At 30.7% G+C, this 26,108-nt stretch overlaps 3 protein-coding genes across 6 annotated transcripts; 2 read left to right on the plus strand and 1 right to left on the minus strand.

The window, feature by feature from the left end:
* The first annotated feature begins 252 nt into the window (after nt 1–252).
* LOC114929499 (uncharacterized) lies at nt 253–6,201 on the plus strand. Of its 2 annotated transcripts, none has more exons than XM_029301065.2 (3): nt 253–1,096; nt 1,646–2,567; nt 4,922–6,201. In XM_029301065.2, exons 2-3 carry the CDS (start codon nt 1,803–1,805, stop codon nt 5,135–5,137), a joined length of 981 nt encoding a protein of 326 aa, XP_029156898.1. In that variant the 5' UTR covers nt 253–1,096; nt 1,646–1,802; the 3' UTR covers nt 5,138–6,201. The 2 variants fall into 2 exon arrangements, with proteins under 2 accessions (XP_029156898.1, XP_029156899.1); XM_029301066.2 differs by having other exon boundaries at nt 253–696.
* Wbp2 (WW domain binding protein 2) lies at nt 5,559–12,836 on the minus strand. 2 transcript variants are annotated; one of them, XM_029301068.2, is made up of 6 exons: nt 12,662–12,836; nt 10,926–11,260; nt 10,458–10,610; nt 9,230–9,403; nt 6,450–6,535; nt 5,559–6,079 (listed from the first exon to the last, which is right to left on the minus strand). In XM_029301068.2, exons 1-6 carry the CDS (start codon nt 12,715–12,717, stop codon nt 6,044–6,046), a joined length of 840 nt encoding a protein of 279 aa, XP_029156901.1. In that variant the 5' UTR covers nt 12,718–12,836; the 3' UTR covers nt 5,559–6,043. The 2 variants fall into 2 exon arrangements, with proteins under 2 accessions (XP_029156901.1, XP_029156900.1); XM_029301067.2 differs by lacking the exons at nt 5,559–6,079; nt 6,450–6,535 and having other exon boundaries at nt 8,988–9,403.
* A 1,062-nt stretch (nt 12,837–13,898) lies between these two features.
* On the plus strand, nt 13,899–19,546 carry LOC114929503 (uncharacterized). 2 transcript variants are annotated; one of them, XM_085488888.1, is made up of 9 exons: nt 13,899–14,112; nt 14,861–14,962; nt 15,051–17,631; nt 17,787–18,098; nt 18,189–18,275; nt 18,452–18,660; nt 18,968–19,127; nt 19,237–19,336; nt 19,460–19,546. In XM_085488888.1, exons 3-9 carry the CDS (start codon nt 17,427–17,429, stop codon nt 19,491–19,493), a joined length of 1,107 nt encoding a protein of 368 aa, XP_085345014.1. In that variant the 5' UTR covers nt 13,899–14,112; nt 14,861–14,962; nt 15,051–17,426; the 3' UTR covers nt 19,494–19,546. The 2 variants fall into 2 exon arrangements, with proteins under 2 accessions (XP_085345014.1, XP_029156905.2); XM_029301072.2 differs by having other exon boundaries at nt 17,396–17,631.
* The last annotated feature ends 6,562 nt before the right edge of the window (nt 19,547–26,108 follow it).

The raw sequence follows: 26,108 nt of genomic DNA on the forward strand, positions 1-26,108 counted from the left end.
ATAATAAAGCAGTCCTCTAAAAGGCCGGATTTTACATTTTCGCTCTTAAAAATTTATAATAAATAAAATACGGACTCGCGGCTAACCCAACCTTACCCGTTCCTAGCTGTGCATTCCCCCAAGTTTATTAAAAATTTTTATTTTTATCTTTTTTTCATAAAATAGCTCTTTAGAGGACTACAAATGAGCTTACTGATTAAGAATATTCTAAATTTAATAAGATTCATTCAATATTTTCGCTAATATCTGGAAAATAAGAATCCGTAATTCCCGGCCGGCCGATAGGCGTCTCCACCATGTCGCCTGTCGACCCTTAACTCGAGTGTTAATTATCAAAGTTGGGTGTATATTTGTCATAAGTGTAAATTAAAGGCATTACATTAAATAATAGAACAAAACTTTAAAACCGCATATATGTATATAATCTTGTTGATACTACGTGAAAAACACATTCCTAAACGTGTCGCGCGCACGCACACGCCACGTGCGAGCTATATTTTTCTACTAGAAACGGAAGAACACACATCTGTTGAACACGCTACGCAGGAAACGTCTTGTTAAAGTACTTAGCTGCAGCTTCCATTCGTAAGGCAGCTGTGAATGCCGCTGGGAGGAGAATCCCCACCAAGACCAAGGGGAGATGAAAGTTTCTGCTGTATAATCAATAGCAGTTTTGCAGTTCTCGCAGTCGCGTGTGTATGTAGCTCAAGGTCGAGCAGAATGTTGCGCGTACTATATAAGCTGTATTTTATATCTTATGTATTATTTGCTAGTGTTTTATAACTCTTATTGATATCTGTTGTATTCATAATTATATATTTTATATAATTATATACATAATTATTATTTAATAGTGCTTTTATGAATCACGCATGATCTGTCTCTGCGAATAAGAATCGCTGTATCGGACTGTCGTGATAAATAAAACGCGGTAAAACATTGTTCGCAATTTTCGAATTTATTAATTTAGATATTGGTTCTACAATCTTTTGATACAAAATGTGTAAATACTCAGTTTATATCAAGTTCTAAAATAAGGCAATGATTCATGTACAATACAAACATATATATATTTGTCAAAGGAGAAATGATAAGCGTAAGTACAGATACACACGTTAAACAGTGAAGAACGGTTCTTATTATTGTAATATTATTACGTTAATATTGCTGAAACCAATCGAAATTATATAACAATATCTAAAGATATGCAAAATGAGTAAATTCAAATCCACTTGAAATAGAAATTAAAATGCAAAAATTGAAACTTTAATATTCTATTTGAAAATGTAAATTGTAAAATGTTTTTTAAAATATCCATTTAAAATAGAAAATGGAAAATAGGCATTTTTAAAATGGTTTTTTTAAATAGAAAGAATTTTTTACTATTTACATTTTTAAATTTAAACTCTTATTATTTATTATTTTATATTCTTTATTATATATTTATATTTTTTATTATTTAATTTCTGTTATTTCTTATACTTTAAATCCTTTTAATATAAATTTGATTATCAAAAAATTAAATTACATAAATACATATTTATGAATGTATTTTGTGTATTTCCATTTTAAATGCATCTATTTCAAATAATGCATATATCTGTAAATAGAATGGAATATATTGAAAATTTGATTTATTTCACAGTATAACGTCAAAATGAGAAATAAATTCAGCTTGTACCTACTTATTAATAAGGAGCCAATACTATACAAGTAGAAAACGAATAGCTTCTTGCAAATGAAAGGCAAATTAGCTGACTCACAAAAGTATTAAAATAATTATATTTAAACTATCATCTAAAATGGCGGCGACCGAGAATAACGTGGAATTTATACGAAAAACGTTTTTCAAATTAACCGAAAATTATATCCAACACGGGGCCATGCTGAACGATTTGAAATCTATCACGTTGACAACAATCGATGCGAAAAGTATGAATAAGAATCGTAATTTCTTTGTGTACTCGAAGAGAATATCGATGATGTTATTCGCGCTCCTTTTGTACGGTATATTCAACGGGCACCTTAACGCGAATATAATGAAGAATTTTCGCGAGACCCGATGCTTATTGCCGAATAATTATCTCGTGTGGGAATTCACGAGATCGGTATCGGATTGCGATTACTGCCGCGACGTCGAAGCGCCGTTGATCTTGCCGAACTTGACTAAGGAGGAATTTCTGCGCTCTTATTCCTACTCGTCCCGGCCTATGATAGTGAAGAACGCGGCCCGCGATTGGCCGGCGCGTGACAAGTACAACCTGGAATTTTTTCGAAATTTGTACGAGGACACCGAGGGCGCGTACGAGTCCCTGGAAGAGGAATGTCAATTCTTGCGCTTGAAGAGCGATTTCGCGAATCTGCGCGAGGTGTTCGCGATGAGCGAGGCGCGATACGTGTACGGAGAGGGCGAGCGGCCCTGGTACATCGGCTGGAAGAACTGTCATCCGCGTATTTTGGATGCCATGAAGCGGTTTTACAGCGCGCCGTATTTCTTGCCGGACGACGCGGAAATGCCAAATAGCAACTATATCTTCGTAGGCTACGAGGACGGTGCCGTAATGCACGTAAGTTTTTTCTTATCCGGAAAAAAGAGAGGAATGCGGGTAGCAGACTCTGACGTCATTAAACGTCAAAATAACGTCATTCGACATCAAAATAACGTTATTTTGAGGTTTAATGACATATTTTTTGGTCATTACAATTGATGACATAATAAATAAACATAAAAATTGAAAATGCGTCACGTATTACTCTTCTTATAACATAAATAAATATAAAATGAATCCAGGTAGTAGACTGACGTCATTAAACGTCAAAATAACGTCATTTTGACGTTATATAAATAAAATGAATCCTGGTAGTACCCAAGTAGAACAGAAAATCAAAATGATATCATTTTGACGTCATATTGATCAAATTTGATCAAATTGCCATTATTTTGACTTTTATCCTGTTCTACTTGGGTGGGTACAGGGTACGAACACCTTTTATATCGCTATCATTAAAGGTCGTATGCAATATTATTGCATTTTTTAAAAATTATAATATGTGATGTTTTTTATTTATTACAGTTTTATTAAAAATAATGAATAAAGCAATAAATATAAAAAAACCTGGTTTCAAGCAAAAATAAAAATTATTTTGATTAAAATAAGTGACGCACATTACTCAATTGTATACAATAAGATGTCCCATTTTAATCGATCACTCCTAAACATTTTTTATTATTTATTGTATAACAAAATGTTTTAAATAAAAATTGTTCTTTTATACAGGGGGACAGAAGATATAGCGCTATTGACTTTTTTTTAAAGAATATATTTTTCAAGATTATTTGAAATTTTTTTTATATATAAATTGATTCTTCACAATCGACATAAAAATAGGTATAAGTTACAAGAGCAGGATGGCTATAAAAAGTGAATCGTTTACGAGATACTTCGTATTTTAATTTGATATAATTTTACATAAACTGAAAATCTCATAAAATGTTCATTTTTCAATGACCTTACCTCAATATTTTTACGCACAAAATAATGAGAGAAATCAATTAGTATACATGTAAAGAAAACAGTTGTTTATAAGAAAATGTAATTTGCAACTAGCAGCTATATATATTTTTTTATATATCGGGTGAGTCAATTAAAGTGTTACAGACTTATATCTTAGAAACGAAGAATTTTAGAGAAAAATGTTTCAAACAAAAGTTGTATGGTTTCAAGAGGGACATGAGATGTCCGACTGGGCAATCTCCGCGTGGTACATCTTGGGTAATGCTAATGCTGGCGGTACTATAACTTTCAACCTTATAACTCAAAAAGTACTTTGAGAGAAAATTAATATTTTATTATAGCGTTTTGGAAAGCACTCGAGATAAGCTATAAGAATATGCAATAAAAAATAGGTTTCATTTAAGAAATTAAAGGTGACCTTCACGTAACATTCAAATGGCTAAATCCTTTTTAAGTACTTAATCTTACATACTTCGAAATATATAAAAAAAATTTTTTTGCATTTTTTTTTTTACAAAATGGCGGTGACAGAGCTCTGCAACGATGACCACTCGTTTCGGACAGTGCCTTACGGGCGACCTACTAGCTGCTCCAATTTTTGCTGTAGAACAAAAAACCAAATTTTTTTTAATTCTTTATATCATTAGCTAGCGAACTACGTACGGAAATTAAAAAATAATTGTTTTTGTAAAAATGACACAAGTTTGAAGAAAAAGTTTCATTTTTTGACGAAAAATTTTGCACAAAATTGTTTGTAAAAAAAAAGTTTACAACGGAACGTAAAATCCGTACGTAGTTCGCTGACAAATGTATCTTAGAAGCTACAGTTTAAATTTGAAGTAAATCGGTCAAGATTTGTGGGAGTTATGAGGTCGCCCAGTTTGAAAAAAGTGATTTCGAGAAAAACGCGTTTAAAGTTTTATGTAACTTCCAAAAATGACACTTAGGTTAAGGTCAAATCAATGACACCATTTCATGTCCCCCTTGAAACCATATAACTTTTTGTCTGAAACATTTTTCTCTAAAATTTTTCGTTTCCAATATATAAATCTGTAACACACTTTAATTGACTTATCCGGTTTATGTATTTTCTATATATATATATATATTACTCCTACAAAGTTACACATTTTTTCCAACGATATAATAAGATCTGTCAGATATATAATCATTGTAAAAATCGGCATGTCTTTAAGAATATAATATTAAAATTTTATTAAAAATTAATTAATTTAAAATTAATTTTAATTATATAATTTAATTCTTGTCCAGATTCAAGTCTACTTGAAAGTAATTTATTTTCGAAAAATAATCATATAGAAATCATGCAAATAAATTCAAACTTACTTATAAGATACGTACTTGATCCTGTTATGTTACTTACAAATATTTTTAATTTTTTTTAGCTGGATTATATATCAAGACTTATGTGGCAAGCTCAGATAATAGGTAGTAAAACATGGAGTGTAGCTCCGACACCGGAATGTGACAACGAATGCGCATCTTTTAAATTTACCGTCGACGCGGCGGACATTGTATTGTTGGATACGAGGATTTGGTATCACAGTACTCGCGTTGAAAATGGAAATCTTAGTCTGACAATTACTTCCGAGTATGGATAGACTTGGAGGAAGCAATTTTATACACCTATTTCTCTCAGATTATACCTATATTTATATGTAACATACAAATTGCTTAGACAGGACTCTAAGCAGTTATTTTTTTATTATTTCGTAAATGTTTTTGAGATTGAATGATATATTATAAATATCAAATTTTTTTAGCATTTCATTTAATGCTGTAATTATTGTCATTTTTCTCTGTCATTTGAAGAAATAAAATAATATTGTTAAAGAGAAAGATACATTTGAACGCATTTTAAATGATTAGCTATCCAGAAAAATCCAAAAATAATAATATAATTTTAGTTCTCCTTTTTGTCTTTAATTATAAAACTAAAATTTTGTGAAAATATATATTTCGAAGCTCGAAATCGATTTTTGTTTTTATATTCGATTACATTGCAATGGCATGTTAACAATATTATGCAATTTTGTCATTTTTAATAAAGGTTTGAAAAAGAGATATACATGTGTTCTACATAGCAAATTCACAATTATACAAATAGTTTACATATTTACATGCGTGTAAACATTTATTCTGCAATTATATAGATCCGCGTGAAACATAAAACAATACAATCGTGTTTTCAAAGAATAACATATTATGTACATAAGAAATTATTGTAAATACTCGCGTTAATACATGCTGGTATTATTACAAAGTATTTTACAGCAACACTTATGTTTTAATCTGTGCTTTAAAACATTGCATGGCGCTCAAACGATAGCATCTTTAGCCTTGAATCTAGGCATTTCGATTCCAGAATGTTGTATAAAACGAACGCAATGTTTGTTATACTAAATGCGCGGCGTACAATTTTGCAATAATTTCGCCTAAGGTGGAATGCATATCGAGATTATACTATATAATTCACTTAAGCAACGTATATATTATATATAATATATTCACTGATACTTCTTAGCATAAGCCGGTGGACTCTCCTGAAATAACGAAATAATTTATTACATACGTCGAAATTGAATGATATCAAGTATATTTTTTTGTAACAAGTATGTATATGTAAAATCTGTCTAATCTATAAATAAAAATATTTTTTATATTATATGTATTTTATGACATTGTATATAAATGTAGATATAATTATTATATAAATCGAGAGACAATCCTAAAACTTTTAGTAGATGAGAAATGTTCTTTATATATTACAGAAGCAGAGCAAAATAGTAAATTTATGTCAAAATGACGTATGCTCTTGCTACCTAATTATAAAAAGTAATAAATTAAAAAATTTATAATTTTTTGAATTTTACTAATATATCTCATGTGTATCTAAAATAATATAATGCTTACATAATATTCTGGTGGTGGAACGTAAGCGCATTGAGGTCTATTAGGATCGTAATATGCGCTTTGTGCAGCTTCAGCGGCCTTCGCATCTGATAAATAAAAAAAAAGGTAATGTCGAACAATGAACTTGAATACAAAGTAATAATATATGTTACATGTTCTTGTCGCATTAAATTTTAATGATAGTTTTTTGTGGAATTAGAATGGATTTTTTTCCTTAACAAAAATGCTCGTATTAATATCAGACTATAAGAAAAATGTGAATAACTTTATTAGGTATAAATATTAAATTAGGTATAAATACATAATAATAAGTATATTTATATAAATTTTAACGATTTTATAAATTGTATAACATTTTTAATACAAAAATTGCAACGAGTAATTATTATTTAATAATTCTCATAAAAAATTAATAAATTGAACATCGATGTCATGAAAATCAAATCTGTCATTAAAATTTGGTGCAATGGCGATAAGTTATTTCGTATAATCCATATAATTTTTGCATTATTATTAATATATTAAAAAATATTAATAAAATACATACAAACATTATTTCTATTTGATGCACTGAATTTACTTTTTTCTGGCATGATTTTAAATTTTGTTAGAAGTTTTAGCTGCTGTTTTTCCTACGGTTGATTATCAAAAATTAATATAACTAATATATGAAAGTATGTTCAATTATTAAAAAGCATAACAATGTATCATATAATAATATAATTTTTATGACAAATTCTGACTAAAGAACTTTTAAATTTTCGTTAATCACTATTTTTTGTTTAATACATTTACCAGATTAGATTTAAATTGTTTACTTTATCAATTTAACAAAAAAACCTTTGTCTATGCACCAATTTGTGTATAAAAAATGTATGGACAGTTCACAATATATCATAGTAAGAAGTAACTTCTTGAAACACACAAACTCTACTATATCTATCTGTCCAAGTCGTTTCATATCTATCAACTCACAACTATGAGATAATAACTGAGCAAAGTGAAAGCCAATCCTATTTCAGATCAAGCAAGGACAAATTTTGCAATCGCGTTGCTTAATATTCAAAACTTTTAAGTTTACGAGATTATTAATTAATTTGTTTTAGCTGTCTTTTATATATATTCTTTTTTTTCGTATTATTATTTTGAAATAAAGAGAAGTTTTTCATTGATAGGTTTGAATAAAAACAGCAAATTATCTTTAATCAATTTATCACATTCAATATTATATATATATATATATATATATATATATATATATATATATATATATATATAACTATATAATTTTATATTTATAAAATTTTATATGTAATTATACATATACACACATACACACATATATATATATATATATATATATATATATATATATATATATATATAATTATGATAAATATATATAACCTATGTTATATATATATATGTGTGTGTGTGTGTGTGTGTGTGTGTGTGTGTGTGTGTGTTAATAATACGTCTAATATAACTATAATCGCGCGAAATTAAAATATACAAATATAATTGCTTATTATATTCAATGGAATTGCAAGAAATATACAAGTTAACATATTTTTCAAAAATCTGTAAATCTTTGCAAACATAAATATATTGTTCTCGAAGAATATTTAATATATCCTTTCTTCCGAATGTTATTGCGCATTCATACACAAATAATATTCGGAGGTAAATAACTCGTTGTTTAGATTCAGCATTAGAATGTTTCTAGAATCTCCGAGATAGAAACGTTTATAATATTAAGAATGTGATTTAGTTTTAAAGGTTTTTTTTCCTCACAAATCTAATTATTTAACGTAAATGTTTGGTATAACTGTAGTACATTTAATACTCTGATAAGTTCTTCAAGAAGTAGATTGTGTTAGAATTCTTAATGACTTTCAGCCGCCGTTTTCTTCTTAAAAAAACAAAAGCAACAAGTCAAAAAGGAAGCTCCATTTTTACGTATAAACACGATTTTTATTACGTCTACTGTTAATAAACGACTAAATATCATGAATTAGTTTTCGGAAACAATAGCTATAATTGAATTTCTTCTAGAGTGTGTATACTCAAATCTTAAAAAATTCTATGATTTTTCAGGTGTACTTTTGTTCAAAATTCCAAGTAAAATTAAAGTATTTAAAAAAATTTTTAATACAATTTTAAATTAAGTTCATTTTTGTTAGACAAAATTTTTTAACAAAATATTTTTTTAATATAATAATATTATATTTTATAATAAAATATATTTTAACATATACTTTATATAAACCTAATAATTTTATATTCTTTAAAGCTAATTTGAAAATAAAATCAAAGGAGCATTTTTTTTTAAATTCTCTGAGTTTAAAATAAATTCCATGAGTATTCCAGGATTTTTCAAGATAGAAAAAATTTCCTGAGAATTCCAGGTTTTTCCCGGGAGTATACACCCTGTCTTCGGAAAAATGACATTAACGTCTTTTCTAAAACTAAATCACACTCTTATATATATATAAACTCCTATATATATATATATATATATATATATATATATATATATATATATATATATATATATATCAATATTTCTTCATAACTCTCATAAATTTCAACGAAAAGCGCATAATTTACAGATATACACTTTGTTACAATTCGTTAGTACTGAGGTGGGTATGGATAGGGTCCCGGCTGTTGATAAGCTCCAGGTTGTGCATAGCTGCTTTGCGGATACGCCGAGTACGGTGGTGGGTTAGGTGAATAGCCGCTATAAGGCGGTTGCCCGTAACCACCAGGGTACGCACCTGCTTGAGACATCGGCTGGCCGTTGTAATTCGGATTAGCCCATCCGGGAACTCCTGGCTGTCCCGCTACTGCGCCACCAGCCATCCCTTGATGCGGCGGCCCGCTCGCATATCCATATCCCGACTGTATACCGGGATACGGTGGCGGACTGTCCGTCGTAAAGACCGTATTGCCTAGAAGAAATAAACAGTTCAACAAATACTTAATGCAAGTATCATTTTGAAATAATCAGAAGAAATATATATTCACATAAATGATGTTTCAAACAAAAGTCATTGTGTAAGATTCATTAATAATGCAACGTTTTTAAGATTTTTACTTTTAACAGCACTTAAACAATATATAAGAAATAAGAATTGCCATCAAGAACGAGCTTTTATTTTTTCACACCGAGTGCATTTTGTATGTGAATGTAAATACTTAAATATCTTTTATGTTTGCAAGTGTAAAAACAAAATTTGTCAGGAAAAAATTAAAATGCTTCATAAAATAAGACTTATTGATTTATTTTTTTAAATATTAGTTATTCAATTGACTTCGTTATATATTATAATATAAAGATCTATTATTGTCTATATTTTTTATAATATGCAAATTTTAGGATTTCTGGCTCCTCACCGATCATATTGGAATTGTGACGTCAGAGACGAGAAAACACTGAAAATTCTTAGATTTCATTTCGGAATAAAAATATATTTCTTTTAAGAAGTAAAACAGCACTTCAGACGGCTTTAGCATATTTTTAAAATACGAAAATTATTCTTTTTCCTTTATAAATCAATAGCTGTAATATTGGGCCCAGTTCGTCTAGTTTGCGTTTTCCGATTGATAAAGTTTGTTATCACTATCATTTTACAGTTGTTGATTATCAAGAAAAAATAATAATTTTTGAGGTATTTTACAAGGTGGTAAAGTCATCTGAAGTAGTGTTTCATCGAAATATCTTTTCATTTAAAAAAGGCATCTAAGAATTTTCAGCGTGTGCTTTCTCGCTTCTGACGTCATCATCCAACCTGGCCGATCCAAGAGCCTTAAAAATCAGAGTGTGTTAATCTGTGTAATTTGAGTGTGTGAAAAGTTACTCAACTATTTTGAAATATCAAGTAAAATTTGATCACTAAAAATAGTACTAGAGCTACTGTAAGGTACATTTAAGATAATGTAAAAAATTTCTCTCATTTTAAATGCGAATAAATATTGGAAACTGAACGCTTCTCGCTATTAGACCTGGTGGAACATCAGGAAATACGTTGGTCGGAGGCATCCATCCATAATATCCAGTTGGTGGTGGTTGATAAGCTGAAGGCTGCGCTGGATACCAATCGGATAATGGAGGTGTATATGGTGGTGGTGCATCATTAGCAGGATTATTACGTTGAGCTAAAAGTCACATATAAAACAATATTTTTTACAAGAGTTAAATTGATAAATTTTTCTTATTAGTACAACTGATAATGCTATTGTTTCTCTGATAACTCTATTGTTCTCTGATATGCGAAGAATACATATGAAGAATACATACGCATGTCTTTTATATATATATATATATATATATATATATATATATATGTCTTATATATACATATATATATATATAAGATATATATATAGTATAAAATTAGAAATATAAAGCTTAATTTCATTACATATTATTAGTTTGTAGATAGTATATTTTGCAATTCTTTTTCAACTTACCCATTGACGCGGCTCTCAGCAAAGCTTGAGCAAATTCCACCGCTCCTCCACTCTTAAATCTTAACTTAAATTTGCATTCTCCGATCCAGTTACCATTTGGCTGGGCACGGCACTTGCCTCCTATGTAATTTGCGCCAAAGACCGGTTGCTCCAGTCCAACTTCGCTCAATGTGACAAATGGGAAACTGAATGACTGCATCTTATCTTTTTGATCCTTAGAGTTGAAAATCATCCTGTGTGTCGTCAAGTATAATCTGCCTTGTTTCTTTCCAATAAATTCGGCCTGCTCTTGTCCATGAAACTCCATAGTAACATTGTCACAGAAGAGTATGATGCTGAAAGCAATTATATATATCAAAAAATCGACAATAAAGATTTTTGAACTGTAATTTTGTACTACTAAGATTAAGATTAGATTAACATAAGTATAATTTATAAAGCATAAAGTAAATATATATATATATATATATGTATAAAATATAAATATAATTATAAAATATAAATATAAGATATATATCATAATATACAGGGTGTCCTGCAATGTAATGTCCATACTGAAACTGCGTATTCTTGGCATCATTTTAAGTCAAAATGTTTTAATTCACATATATGCCTTTAAGTCAATTGTTTTAAAGTTACAGAAAAAAATTGCCTAAAATAAGAATAGTTTTATTTATTAAAGATAATATTATTTATTGAACAATAATATCAAATAATAATTAACTTCTTTGTAAATTGTGCAATAAAGTAAGTCATAAAGGTGCTTTTCTCACACTAGTGCAATAAAGTAAGACATACATTAAATCGTTGAGAAATAAACCACTTTCCACATGCTAAACAGCAATTAAAAATCAAACTCTCATGATTGGCTTTACAAAAAACAATTGCTTGCATTGTCATAATAAAAAAATAAATAATAAATAAGTAAATAATTAATAATTAGATTCTTTAATCCAGTCCAAATATTAAGAGAATGAATAATTACGACCAATGCTGGCTATTTAGATTTATTAAATCAATCTTACAAACACCATATGTTTCAACCATAACTTTGGTCCTCTTTAAGTGTTCAATTAAATATTAAAACAGAGAGAAAAGGGAAGAACATTGGTGTGTCAATGACACTTCATCACTTGTTTGTGTTAAACTGAGAGTCATTGACACAACAGTGTTCTTCTCTTGTTTAATATTTAACTATACACCTGAAGAGAACCAACATTATGGTCAAAATATGGTGTTTGTAAAATTGATTTAATAAATCTAAATAGCCAGTATTGGTCGTAATTATTTCTCTTAAATAAATAATTACTTTTGCATTTTTTCGCTATATAACTTTAAAATCGACACTCGACTTTAGGGCATGTGTATTAACTTTGTGATTTAGAATGACACCAAGAATACGCATTTTCAGTATGGATATCATATGTTGCGGGACATCCTGTATAAACATAAAATATAAATTAGAAATATAAAAAATACAAATATAAAAATATAATATAAGAATTATATGTATATATATATATCGCTTAAAGGTTAAATAATCTGAATTATATGATAGTTTTAATATTATAAGATTGATACGCCGCTAAAATTGACAAGGACGTTGGTAATAATGCAATAATTGCTACTGAAGGCTATATGGCGGTATTGCGTATTGCAAAAAAACATTACATCCAGAGATTTTCCGAGGCAAATAATTTTGTAATAATTCTAATAATTTGTAAAATGCTGCTCACCCTTCGCCAGCATGGAGAAGAACTCCGCCGTTAGTATGTGCCGTGTTTAACGACATAGTTTCTTTACGTCAAATGTTCAACGAATAATAAACTCTTCAATGAGTATGTCGTCAGTTCTTTTCTTAGGAACTGTTAAGAACAGTCAGAGAGAGAGAGAGAGAGAGAGAGGGGGAGAGAGAGAGAGAGAGGGAGAAGGAGAGAGAGAGAGAGAGAGAAAGAAGAAACGACAATATTCGGATTGACTCAGCACTGACGTTACTTCAGGCAATATTACATACATGCGACAAAATGTTTGTCGTGCGCATCGATTGGCTGTCAGATAAAGAAATTTCTAGAATCTCAATAGAGACTCTAGAACTTCCTCTATTCGACAACCAATCGCTGTTCGCTGTCCAATCACCGACGAAATCTCGGTGCAACTATAACCCATGCAGCACAGATTATTGCAATTATATTGCAGCAACGTTGCAATGTTGCAAGTTGCAATGCAAGTTATAAAGACATTGCAGAGATATAGGTGCACAAAATTCCAGCACACTTGTAGCAACATGACATTAATATTTCGGAAATATTGCATGTAATCCAAATTCTATAATTTATATATTGTAATATATATACATATACCCAGCAAACACCAAGTTACAGCTATATAATTGTTAGTTGTAATTTTCCACTCAAAAATATAATACGTGTATTATAACAATTATATTGTTGAGTGGAAAATTACAACTAACCCAGCAAACACCGATATATAATTGTTACATTGCTATAATAAAACGGAATATAACAGGTAATATAACGTGTACGTTACATGTAACATCCATGTTAGTTGTAATTTCCTACTCATAGATGTAACCTTTTTATTATAACATATCCCATACAGCACAGATTATTGCAATTATATTGCAGCAACGTTGCAATGTTGCAAGTTGCAATGCAACATTATAAAGACATTGCAGAGATATAGGTGCACAAAATTCCAGCACACTTGTAGCAACATGACATTAATATTTCGGAAATATTGCATGTAATCCAAATTCTATAATTTATATATTGTAATATATATACATGTACCCAGCAAACACCAAATTACAGCTATATAATTGTTAGTTGTAATTTCCCACTCAAAAATATAATACGTGTATTAATTATAACAATTATATTGTTGAGTGGAAAATTACAAAATTATATAACTGTAACTTGGTATTTGCTGGGTATAATACTGTAATAAAATAATTTTTTGCAATATTGTACAATAAAAGATGTTAACGATAATCAATAATTTTATTAAATCATTGGCTTAAATTTCTGCGCCGAACGCTCTGCGCAATACATGTGTGCGTGTATAGTAGGCGCCGGCTTCGCTACGTAGTAGACGTAGACCGTTGCAACTCGTGGTTATCACGTGTACAGTAACTCGCATTGACTTGTTTTGCTGTGTAAAGGAAAAGGTAAGCATTTTTTTGATAATACTATGTTTAATTATAACGATATACTATAAAGTTAAAAATCTATATTTCGTAATTATAAAAGAGAATTACTTGTCCCAAAGTTAATAAGAACCTATAACCTCTATAACCTCAAGGAGACTGAGACTGATTGGGAAAGTAAAAACTATATATTTATTTATGATATATCTTCGTATATTTTTTAAGTGAATATTTTTGCTTTATTTAATTTTCTATTTTGCTATGGGATATATGTACATATCTCTATGATACAGTAATATGAAACTATAGATACTTTAGAGGTAAATATAGGCAGCAGTTAAAATAAATAATTATAATACATAAAAAGTAATATAATATATATAAATCTGTAGCTAGTGCTTTATGTGTGTATATTTTATATTATCATTTCTTACTTGTGATGAGTGTTTCAACTATTTATACAGTTCGCACTGTGCATATACATTTGTCGCATTGCAGATAATATGTATTTGTATATTGTGAAATAGAAAACCAGAAAGAAAGCAAGAAATATTGAAATAAGAAAATATATAAAGGCACATAATAGATAAATATAATTATTACTGTTCTAATCAAGTTGAAATTTTGAGAGGATATATGTGATTTTGTCTCTAGAATAAGCATATGTTTTTGTATTATGTGTAATAGTATAAACAACACATTATATACAAATAAATATAGGCAAATTAATCTGTTTTTATATTAAAATATTTTTACTATATTGTTTCAGAGAATATTACTAAACATTTTGGCAAGGAGGATTCTACGTATAATATCTTGAGTAATACGTACATACTTTTGATATATGTATATATTAGCATTTCATTAATAGGTAAGCATTCTTATGTATGTAGGATTTATTTCCTCTCATCTTTAATTAATAATTATTGAATTATTTGAATTATATATTACATTTACAGATATAACTAAAAAATATGTAATTTATTTTAAAAAATTTGTATTTGTACTGACAAGCTTAAACTTAAATGTATAATATGTCTAATATATTAAAAGGTAAAATATCTGTTTCAAAACGTCATATTAGGAGAATTATTGAAGATCAAACTAATATTGATCTAGCAGGATTATCTACACAAATCATTAAACAATCATGCAGTACCAATAGATCTTTTAAAGATAATTGTTTGACTAGATTAAATAAAAATACTGATATAAATATTTATGCGTTTAATAAAGACACTAATGAAACACTTAATTCTGAAATTGAAATCTGTAACAATGAAAATTATTATCTACCATGTCAAAATGATAATCCTAGCATGGAAATAGATTGTAATCATGATAATGATAGTGAAAATGTCATCACAGAAAATAAAAGCAGAAATTACAATGATGATGATAATGGTAATAATAAATTTAAAAATGATTTAATTACATGGGCTTTATCGTACAATATTAATCACAATGCATGTAATGCATTGATAAAACTTTTGCAGCAATATACATCATATAACTTTTCAAAAGATATACGGACGTTACTGAAAACTCCACAAGTTGATGTAATAAATGCATGCGGTGGACAATATTTTTATGCGGGTTTGGATAATGTGATTAAGAAAATGTTTCTAAAATCGAACGAAAAATATATAGATTTACTTGTAAATATAGATGGTCTTCCTCTATCAAAGTCATCACAGGCTTCATTGTGGCCTATTTTACTTTCAAATACAGTAAATGAAGATGTATATTTTGTTGGTGCATATTTTGGAGAAAAAAAGCCGCAAGATTGTAATACTTTTCTTGAACCATTGGTTAATGATTTAATTTCCTTTAACAATGGTTACATTTATGATAAACACGTGATCAAAATTAAATTATTTGGTTTGATATGCGATGCACCAGCAAAATCCTTCATTTTACATACAAAGGGTCACACTGGATTCTACAGTTGTACAAAATGTACAATAAAAGGAAAATATTTGAACGGTCGAGTATGCTTTCCAAATGCACCATATTTTTTAAGAACTGATGACCTCTTTGCCATTAATGGTTATAAGAATTTTCAGATAGGTTACTCTATTGTAAATAATATTCCGAATTTTTTACCTATAACGAACACACCTTTAGACTATATGCATCTTGTATTATTGGGCGTTGTTAAAAAATTAATACTTTTATGGATAAAAGGACCGCTTTCTGTACGGTTAAGACCAAGATCAATTAAAAGAATATCATATTTATTAATCCTACTTAGAAATAGTACACCCAATGATTTTGTTAGAAAGCCAAGATGTATACAAGATGTAAAACAATGGAAAGCTGTAGAATTCAGAAATTTTCTTTTATATACCGGACCTATTGTTTTAAGATATTCATTGACAGAAAATTTGTATAATCACTTTCTTATGCTTCACGTAGCAATTACAATTCTTGTTCGTCCGGATTTATGTAAAACAAAATTTATAGATTATGCAGAGGCTTTACTTAAAAATTTCGTTTTATCATTTGAAATATTGTATGGGAAAAAATTTGTGTCACATAATGTCCACAACTTATTACATTTATGCTCGGATGTAAAAATATATGGTCCGTTAGATAAGTTCAGTGCATTTCGCTTTGAAAACTATATGATGTCTATTAAAAAATTATTAAGAAAGAACGAAAAACCACTGCAACAATTGGTAAAAAGATACAAAGAAAAAGAAAATATTGATTTTTTGTTACAAAAAAAAGACTTTAAAAAAGACTTATGTTCATTAAAATATTCACATAATGATGGACCAATTCTTGATTATATTCAGTCTCAATCACAATATTTACAGTTATCCACTACAAAATTTCATATACATTGTAAAAATAATAACGGTAATAATTGTTGTCTCTTAGTAAACGGGTGTTATATTATTATTTTAAATATAGTGAAACAAAATGAAAATATTTTTGTAATTGCTAAAAAACTCACATATGTAAATAATGTATATAAAATACCTTGTGAATCAAGTGAGCTTGGTATAAAAGTGATGATGCTCAATAGCGATGAAATATTCTCTTATCCAATTACAGATGTGCTCTGTAAAGTATAGAAAATTCCTCTTGCAAATAAACCTAATACATTCGCAGTATTTCCCTTAAACCATACGATGTAAAATGATTTTAAATCACACATAATAAAAATGCGATTATTTTTGTATCAATCTCTCTCTCTCTCTCTCTCTCTCTTTATATATATATATATATATATATATATATTACATATATTTTGTTGTATACATATGAACATACATTTATGTTTTATATGCTTCAGTACATATACATATTTTGCATTGTAAAGAAAAATGAATACCGATTATGTCATTGCGGAATTTAACGATGGACTTCAGCTAATACCTGCATTGTGGTACAATGCAGATAAACGTTCAAGTATTTGGCCTACTCATTTTAAAAGTAAATTTAGAATAAATAAAGCAATAATAACAAGAGAAATGCCACAAAATGTTGAATGGGAAGTATTACCAGTGAAAAGGATTTTTGGCAGAGCAGGTAAAAGTTAATTATTATATTTATAATTGTTATATTAAGAACTTATATAGTAAAAAAAGTTTTGAACACTTTTTCCTATTTATAGTACATTTTACAAGTTATTATTAGTAAATTAAAATTTATTATATAACATATTATTGTTTTAAATTTTACAGATAATTATGAAGAAGGTATGGAAAAATTAATCATAGCTGAAGACACATCTAATATAGAGGCATCATCTGATGAATTAAACATACAAAAGAAAAAAAGAAGACGTGAGAAAGCCAAGAAAATTATGTCATCTTCTTCAGACGAAGATCTATGTTTTAATGGAGATAATTTAAATGAAAACAATTATGCAAGACAAAGTTGTAGTAACCTCCTACCTGCATGTCCAGAAATTCGAAATTTTGTACCTCAAAAAAAGCATATGCAGACATTCACAGAAAACAATCCTACAAATGTTTTATATCAAAATTCTTACAGTAAGTAAAAGTGTTAAGCAGTAATAATTTGTTATAAATATTATATTAAAAATAATTTTTTGTGTGTATAATAATATTTTTGCTTTTTAGATAAAACTGTTAACATTGAAAATATTTCAAAGAACACAAAAGATTTTACAGAAAAATCTATTGATAGCGATATAGAAAATTTTGGTGGTATGTTTCTATATATATATATTATATTTATATAAATGTAATATCTATAAGATTTAAATGTTTTATATCAAAACAATATATATAAATACATGTACACAGATATATTTTCACACAATTATTAATAATAAATATTGTTAACTGCAATACTTAATAATTTAATAAATATATTTTTTCAGAATGCAAAAAACTAGTTTTTGTAAAACTAAATAAAGTTTTATATAAACTTAATAGTATTGAAAATAAAATCGACATGCTAGATGAGAAAATGCAACGTTCTAATTATTCCAGCCAAGAAGAGATTGTTATACAACTGCCTATAACAACATTTGAAGAATTAACAACTTTTGAAGAAGAATTAAAAGATGTTAATTTCAAAGATAAAGCGGTGAATATTTTAAAAATATATTCTTTATTTTTATCGCATACTGCTAAAATTCCAAATGTAAATAATAATATAATACATTTAATATTTATCTAATAATTAATAATGTAATTAATCTAATAATCTATAAGTCTTTGTTTATATTTGAATTTGACATTTAGAAAGCCTATGCTTTATACATAGTTTAATTAATCTAATAATTAATTAATAATTTAGAAAAAAAGGAAAAGGGGGAGAAAGAGAGCGCAATCAATACGAGAGTATAAAACAATATTTTTTAATATTATTAATAATCATGTATATTTTTCAGATTAATACGTTTCAACTTGTGGGTGGAAGTACAGCACACATAATGATACGTAACATTTTAAAAAAAGCTGTGACAAATAATTTGGCACAGCATTTTAGCTGGGCTGGAAAAAAAGCTAAAAAAAGCTTTCAAGATTTAGGACTTGCAAGAATAATTATACGTAAGTTAAATTTTTTATATAATTTTACGTTCCCCACTAGTATCAAATTAAACATTTGTGAAAAGCACACACTATATTGTAATGTTTATAATAACTTTTTGTGTTATAGAAGCTATTCGTACAACACATAAACATATAAGTGACACCGAAATTGGCGCAACTATTGCCAAGTGGCTAGCCCAAGCTGCTGTTCGAATTGAGAGAGCAAAGTATGTACTTAAGGCGTTTATATTTTATATAATTTTATAAATACTTGTATGCAGTATGTATATTTTTATGTAGGTGAGGTTTTATGTAAGTATATGAATTTTAATATTATTTTATTTTTACAGATCCTTAACAGGAAAGGAAAATCAGCCTCGTTAAGTTTATAATATTTATAATGCTCTTTCTAAGTTTTTTTTATGTTCAATGATTTACTTTATCTGTTTTAACATAATTCCTTATCTTTATTTTTAAGTTCTCTTAACTGAAAACAAACTATGTTTTAAGGCTCAAATGTTATGTTTGGAATTATATAGTTTATGGTTCAAACTCTACGTCGTTACTATCTTTAAGTTTCTTTATAGCTAGTGGGCAATTAATGCTAGCCCATACGCCAAATTTAAAATTATCTTTAAGTTTCGATTAATCGATTGTGATTATATTTATGATTATATAATCAACTGTGATTAATATTTATTTGTGATTATATATAATCGACTGTGATTATATTTATTTGTGATTACATTGCAATAAACAAAAATATAGATAACATTTAACTACAACGTATTTTCATTAATGATTTATTTACATTTATATACCTGTATATGCAACATTAGTTTATGGTTGCAATAACAATGCATTATTGCAAACTCATAACATTGCAATATTGTTGTAATATTTTGTTGCAATCTTCCAAAAAGCGGACATTTTAACATTGCTGCAATTCAACAGCAATGATGTAGCAACATTTTGCAGTGAATTTGCAATATTGCAATATTGCGGTGAAAGATTGTTGTAATGTTTTTGCAATCTATCGGTGCTGTATGGGATATTACATTGTAGTTATATTGTAATTATATACCAAATAGCACATTGATGTATTGATAAGTCAGTGCTATCTTGGGATATAATGGCAATATAACTACAATGTAATATATGTAATATTAAAAATGTTACACCTATGAGTGGGAAATTACAACTAACATATACGTTACATGTAACATGCTTAAGTATATAACATTTATATACTGTGTTTGCTGGGAACAATTATATAACTGTAACTTGGTATTTGCTGGGTATAATACTGTAATAAAATAATTTTTTGCAATATTGTACAATAAAAGATGTTAACGATAATCAATAATTTTATTATCTTCCAAAAAGCGGACATTTTAACATTGCTGCAATTCAACAGCAATGATGTAGCAACATTTTGCAGTGAATTTGCAATATTGCAATATTGCAGTGAAAGATTGTTGTAATCCCAGCAAACACAGATATGTAATTGTTACATTGCCGTAATAAAACGGAATGTAACAAGTAATATAACGTGAATGTTACATGTAACATTCACGTTAGTTATTATTTCCCACTCATAGGATATTGCAGTTATATAACCAAACCATAACACATAATTAAAATGTAATATAACTGTAACATTGTAACTTTAATATTATATAACAATTATATAAATTGATGAAATGTTACATAATAGTAATATAAATTATTTTATTGTTATAAAACTGTTATTAAAGTAATTACAGCACAGTTATATAACAATTATATATATTTATATATTTTAGCACATATTTATAATTTTCAGGAATATTTTGAATCCTAAAATTAATTTTAAATAAAACAAAATAAAATTGCAATGAAAAAACATTTTATTTAGTTTGATTTAAAATCAATTCAAGAACTTATAATATTATAAGTATTATATATATAAGTTCTTGAATTGATTTTAAATCAAACTAAACAAAATGTTTTTTTATTACAATTTTGTTTTGTTTTATTTAAAATCAATTCCAAAATTCAAAATATTCCTGAAAATTATAAAATATTTTATAAATAAATATATTATAATTACATTAAAGTGATATAAAAATTGATAAAAAAGGAAATAAAGATAACAATAAATATAATATATACCGTTTTTAATATATTTTTATAAAATTAAAATAATACGTATATATATATATATATATATATATTCAATTCAATACTTTATTTGCCCCCTCAGGGATTAAAGGCGCTTTTGAGGAGCGTACCCAAACCTTACAAATTTCTTACAATCTTAACTTATAGACTACTCTTACATTCTACTCTTACATCTATCTTACAATTATCTTATCTCTAACTTAATCTACCTATTTACTAATTAAGAGAGAGAAAGAGCTGTCCCTAACCTATTTCTCGCTTCGCCTCGGCTTCCAGTTCCCCATTCATTCCCCAACACCTCATTCATACTTTCACACATTCCCCTCATACCTCCTTCCTCCTCTTCCCCTTCCACCCTCCCCTCCATCCTCTTTTTCTCTAATTCCCTCATCCATCCTTCTCCCTCTCCTCCTTCTTGCAGTATTTCCCTCATTTTTTCCCACCAGTTTCCCTTATTCCCCTCTCCCCCACATTCTCCTATTACATGTTCCCAAGTTTCGTCTTCCATCCCACATAGTCTGCATCTTCTTTTCCCCTCCTCTTCCCAGTATCTCGCCCCCCTCATTTCATTGTTCATTCTATACCTCACTATCCTTCTCCATCTGCTTTCCCCCCATCCCTTTCTCAAGTATTCCGGTAACCCCTCCTCCTTCCATTCTCCATACCATCTATTGTATCTCGACTCTCTTATCTTCTCCCATCTTTCCTCCTTTTGCCTTTCTCTGTCCTTCTGCTCCCATCCCTCATATACTTCCTCCCCCCTTTCTCTTTTTTCCTCCATCTCCCTCTCTTCTATCCCCCTTCCTTCAAAAAATTTTGCCCTCTCCTTCCTCCCACACCGTTTTCTCTTTTCCTTCCTTTACCCTCTCCTTCATCTCCTCATAGCATTTCCTCGCTAAACTTCCTCCCATTCCTTCCTCTAATTTTTTCTCATACCCTATCGCTCTTCTTCCTGCTCTTATCCTGAATTTATCCTTTCCTATCTCTTCTCTTACCATATACCCCGGCGTACACCAATCTACTCCTAGCGTCCACCTAATCCATCTTTCCTGCATTGCCTCTACTTCTCTCCTCTCCTTCCACCCCCATATCTCCGCCCCATACTCCATCACCGTTCCCACCAACCTTTCCATTAACCATACTCTTTTCATCTAGTCTCCTGCAAATCTTCTCTTTCCCATACCCCATACTTGTCTCATCACCGCTCCTGCTTTCCTCACTCTGTCCCTCACCTGCGCCTCCTGTCCTCCATTCCTTTGTAACTTATATCCTAGATACTTGAACTCTTTCACTTCCTCTAATTTTTTCCCTTTCCATCTCCACTCCATTTTCCTCATTCTTCCTCCCCCCTTTCTAAACCTCATTATTTTTGTCTTATCCACATTTACCTCTAGCCTTTTTTTATCCATGTAATTTTCCATTTTCCCCAACATATGTATCATCCCCTCCTCCTCCTCCGCCAACAACACCATGTCATCAGCATATGCCAAGCAGTGCACTTTTTCCCCTCCCAACTTTACTCCTCCCCAGCCTCCTTTTTTCAGCACTTCCTCTATATCCGCTATCAACAAATTGAACAAGTGTGGGCTCATTGGACAACCTTGCCTCACACCCCTTGCCGTCCAGAAGTTTTCTCCTTCCTCCTTCCCCGCTCTTACTTTACTCCTCGTTTCCTTGTATACCTCTTCTATCCTACTACTTAACCCTTCTCTTACCCCCCTCTTCCTTATCGCCTCCATTAACACCTCCCTATCCACTGAGTCAAACGCCGCCTTCAGATCTATGAAGGCCGCTACTACCTTACCTCCCTTCTTCTTCACTTTTTTATTGATCAGGTAGTTTAGCACATATATACTGTCAATCACCCCCATTCCCTTCCTAAAGCCTGTTTGACTCTCCGGCAACATATTCCCCCTCTCTATTTCCTCCTTTAATCCTTTCTGTTAGAATCCCCACATACACCTTATATAACGTTGGCATCAAAGTCACCCCTCTGTAGTTTTCCACCCTATTCCCCGTTCCCTTTTTTAACAGTGGTACTATTATCCCCTCTTTCCACCTCTCCGGCCATCCTTCCCCTCTCCAGACTCTGTTGCACATTTCCCATACCCACTCTTCTACCCTCTCTCCTCCATATTTCCATACCTCACTCGGTATCCCATCCTCCCCCGCTGCTTTTCCTTTCTTCAATTTTCCCAATATCCTCTTTACTTCCCCCCTGCTTATCTCCTGCTCCTCATCCCTCTCCCTTTTCTCTTTTCCTCCTCTTACAACTTTAACCTCTACCCCTCCCAATAAGTCCATGAAATATTCCTTCCACTCTTCCGCTTTTATCTCCTCATTCACTCCTTCTCTCTTCTTCCTTTCCCTGTTTATAATTTTCCATACCTCTCCTTCCGTTCTTGCCTCTATCGCTTCCTTGTACCATCTTATCCTCTCCTCCTCCTTTTTTCCTTTACACATTAGCCTATATTCTGCCCTTTCTTTTCTGTATCCTTCTCCTCCTCCTCCTTTCTTCCTCCATTCCCTTAGCTTTCTCCTCACTTCTTTCCTCTTCTCCTCACATTCCTCATCCCACCACCCTTTCTTTTTTCCTTCTCCACTCTCTTTTTCTCCGTCTCTCAATTCCTCTTCTATCCTTCCTATTTTTTCCTCTAGCTCCTCTTCCATTCCCTCTTTCCACCCCTCTCCCCATTCTATTTCCTCTCTTATTCTTTCTCCTCCCCTCTTCGTCCATCTCCCCTTTTTTCTTATTCCTTTTCCTTCCTTCCTTTTCCCCTTTTCAGCACCTCCTCTTCTTTCTAACGTTACAATCAAAGGGTGATGGTCCGACTCTATGTTATCTCCCACCTCCATTCTCTTTATCTTTTCCTTTACTCTATCCTCTCCCACCACATAGTCTATCACCGATTCCCCTCTTCCTCCTGTATATGTGTACTCCCCCTCCCTATCCCCTCTAATCCCTCCGTTAAAAATTCCCCATCCCACTTCTTCTAGCTCTTTTATCAACTTTCTCCCATCCTCATTTACCTTCTTGTCCTTCGATCTTCTTTCCTCTTCCTCCTCTCCTCCTATCACTCCCCCCCTTCTACCTGTCCTTGCGTTGAAATCTCCTAAAATCGTCCATTTGTCTTCTTCTTTCTCTTCCATCCATTCCTTCATTTCCTCCATTTTCCTTTCCATGTCCCCGTTAATGTATATACCTATTACCCTCCACTTCTCTCTTCCTACCTCTAAATCCGCCATCATTATTCCCTCCGCCTTTTCTCCCATTCCCGATACTTTTATCCTTCCCCTCTCCTCCTTTACCCCCATGATCATTCCCCCCATCGGTCTTCCTTTCTTCTTTCTCTTTTTTGCTGCTTGCTTCTCCCATCTATATCCTTTCGGTAACCTCTTTTTAATCGCCTCCCACCCCTTTTCCTCTATCCATGTTTCCATCATCACCACTACCTCCCAATCCTCTATTTCCTTCCAGAATTTTTCTTCCTTGTTTTTCAACCCTGCCACATTCCAAAAACCTATCTTCCATTCCTCTCTTACTTCTCCTTTTTCCTTTCTCTCTTGCTCCTTTCTTCTTTCTATCTCCGTCTCCCTTTCTCCCTCCTCCTTTCTCTTCTTACTACTCTTCTTCCCTTCTCCTTTCCTTCCTTCTTCTCTTCTCCCCTCTTCTATCCCTTTTTTTCCTCCATTCTTGTCTTCATGCCCCCCTCTTCCACCTCCATTTTCTCCATTCCTTCTCTAATTTCTCCTTTCCAGTTCTTGAGCACTCTTTCTTCCTCTTCCCATTTCCACCAAACATCATTGATTTTTATCCTACCGTAGTTTGTCCACACCTTGTTCCCTTTCCTCTTTTCTTCCTCCGCAATTTCCATTATTCTCCATTTCATCTTTCTTTCCTCCCATGTTAGGTCGTCCTCTATCCTCACCCTCTTTCCTCTTAACAGACTCTTTTTTTGCATTACCTGTCTCTTCTGTTCTCTGCTGCCTAGTCTTACAACCACCATTTCTCCTTCCTTTCCCTCCTTTCCTTTCAACCTTCTTATCCATTCTATTTCCGTTTTCGCTCCTATTTCTTTCATTATTTTCTCCACTCTTTCTTTTACATCTTCCTTCCCTTCTTCTATTCTTCTTATCACGATGTTATTCCTTCTTTCTTCTCTCTCTTTCCACTCTAACTTCTTTCCTATGTCTCTCATTTTCCCCATTATTGACTCACCTAACCCTTTACTCCCTTCTTCTGCCCCCTCTCTTTCTCTTTCTTCCTTTTTACTTCTCTTCTCTATTCTTGCCTCCAACTCTATCACCCTTTCCTCCAGACTTTCTATCTTTTTTCCCATTTCTTTTCTTTCTTCTCTCCATTCCCCCTCCTTTTTCCATATTTCAATCTTCAATTTTCTTATTTCCTCACCCAACTTCTCTGTAATCTTCTCTCCTATCTCCTCCATCATCCTCTTTAACTCCTCCTTTTCTATCCCCCCTACTTCTCTGTTCAGCCTTTCTGTTTTTTTGCTCCTTCTCAGACTTCTTTCCTCTTCATCCTTATCCTCCTCTCCCCCTTCTTCCCTTTTCCTTTTCAAGAAATCATCTATACATCCCATACTGCTCCTCCTCTCTTTCGCTAACTCATCTACTCTTCTCGGTCTCCCTGCCTTCTTCTTTACTTCCTCCTCATCTCCCCTCTTTCCCTTTTCCACAACCATCCTATCTCTAGTAGTCTCTATCCTCCTATCTCTACTATTCTCTTCACTAACATTCTTTTCCTCCTTATTCATTTTTCTCTTATCGCTTTCTTTCTTTGATTCACTTACTCTATGTTCTAATTCGCTCCAACTC

The sequence above is a fragment of the Nylanderia fulva genome, unplaced genomic scaffold (assembly GCF_048542155.1).
Source record: "Nylanderia fulva isolate GAGA-0341 unplaced genomic scaffold, ASM4854215v1 Scaffold113, whole genome shotgun sequence".
NCBI lineage: Eukaryota > Metazoa > Arthropoda > Insecta > Hymenoptera > Formicidae > Nylanderia > Nylanderia fulva.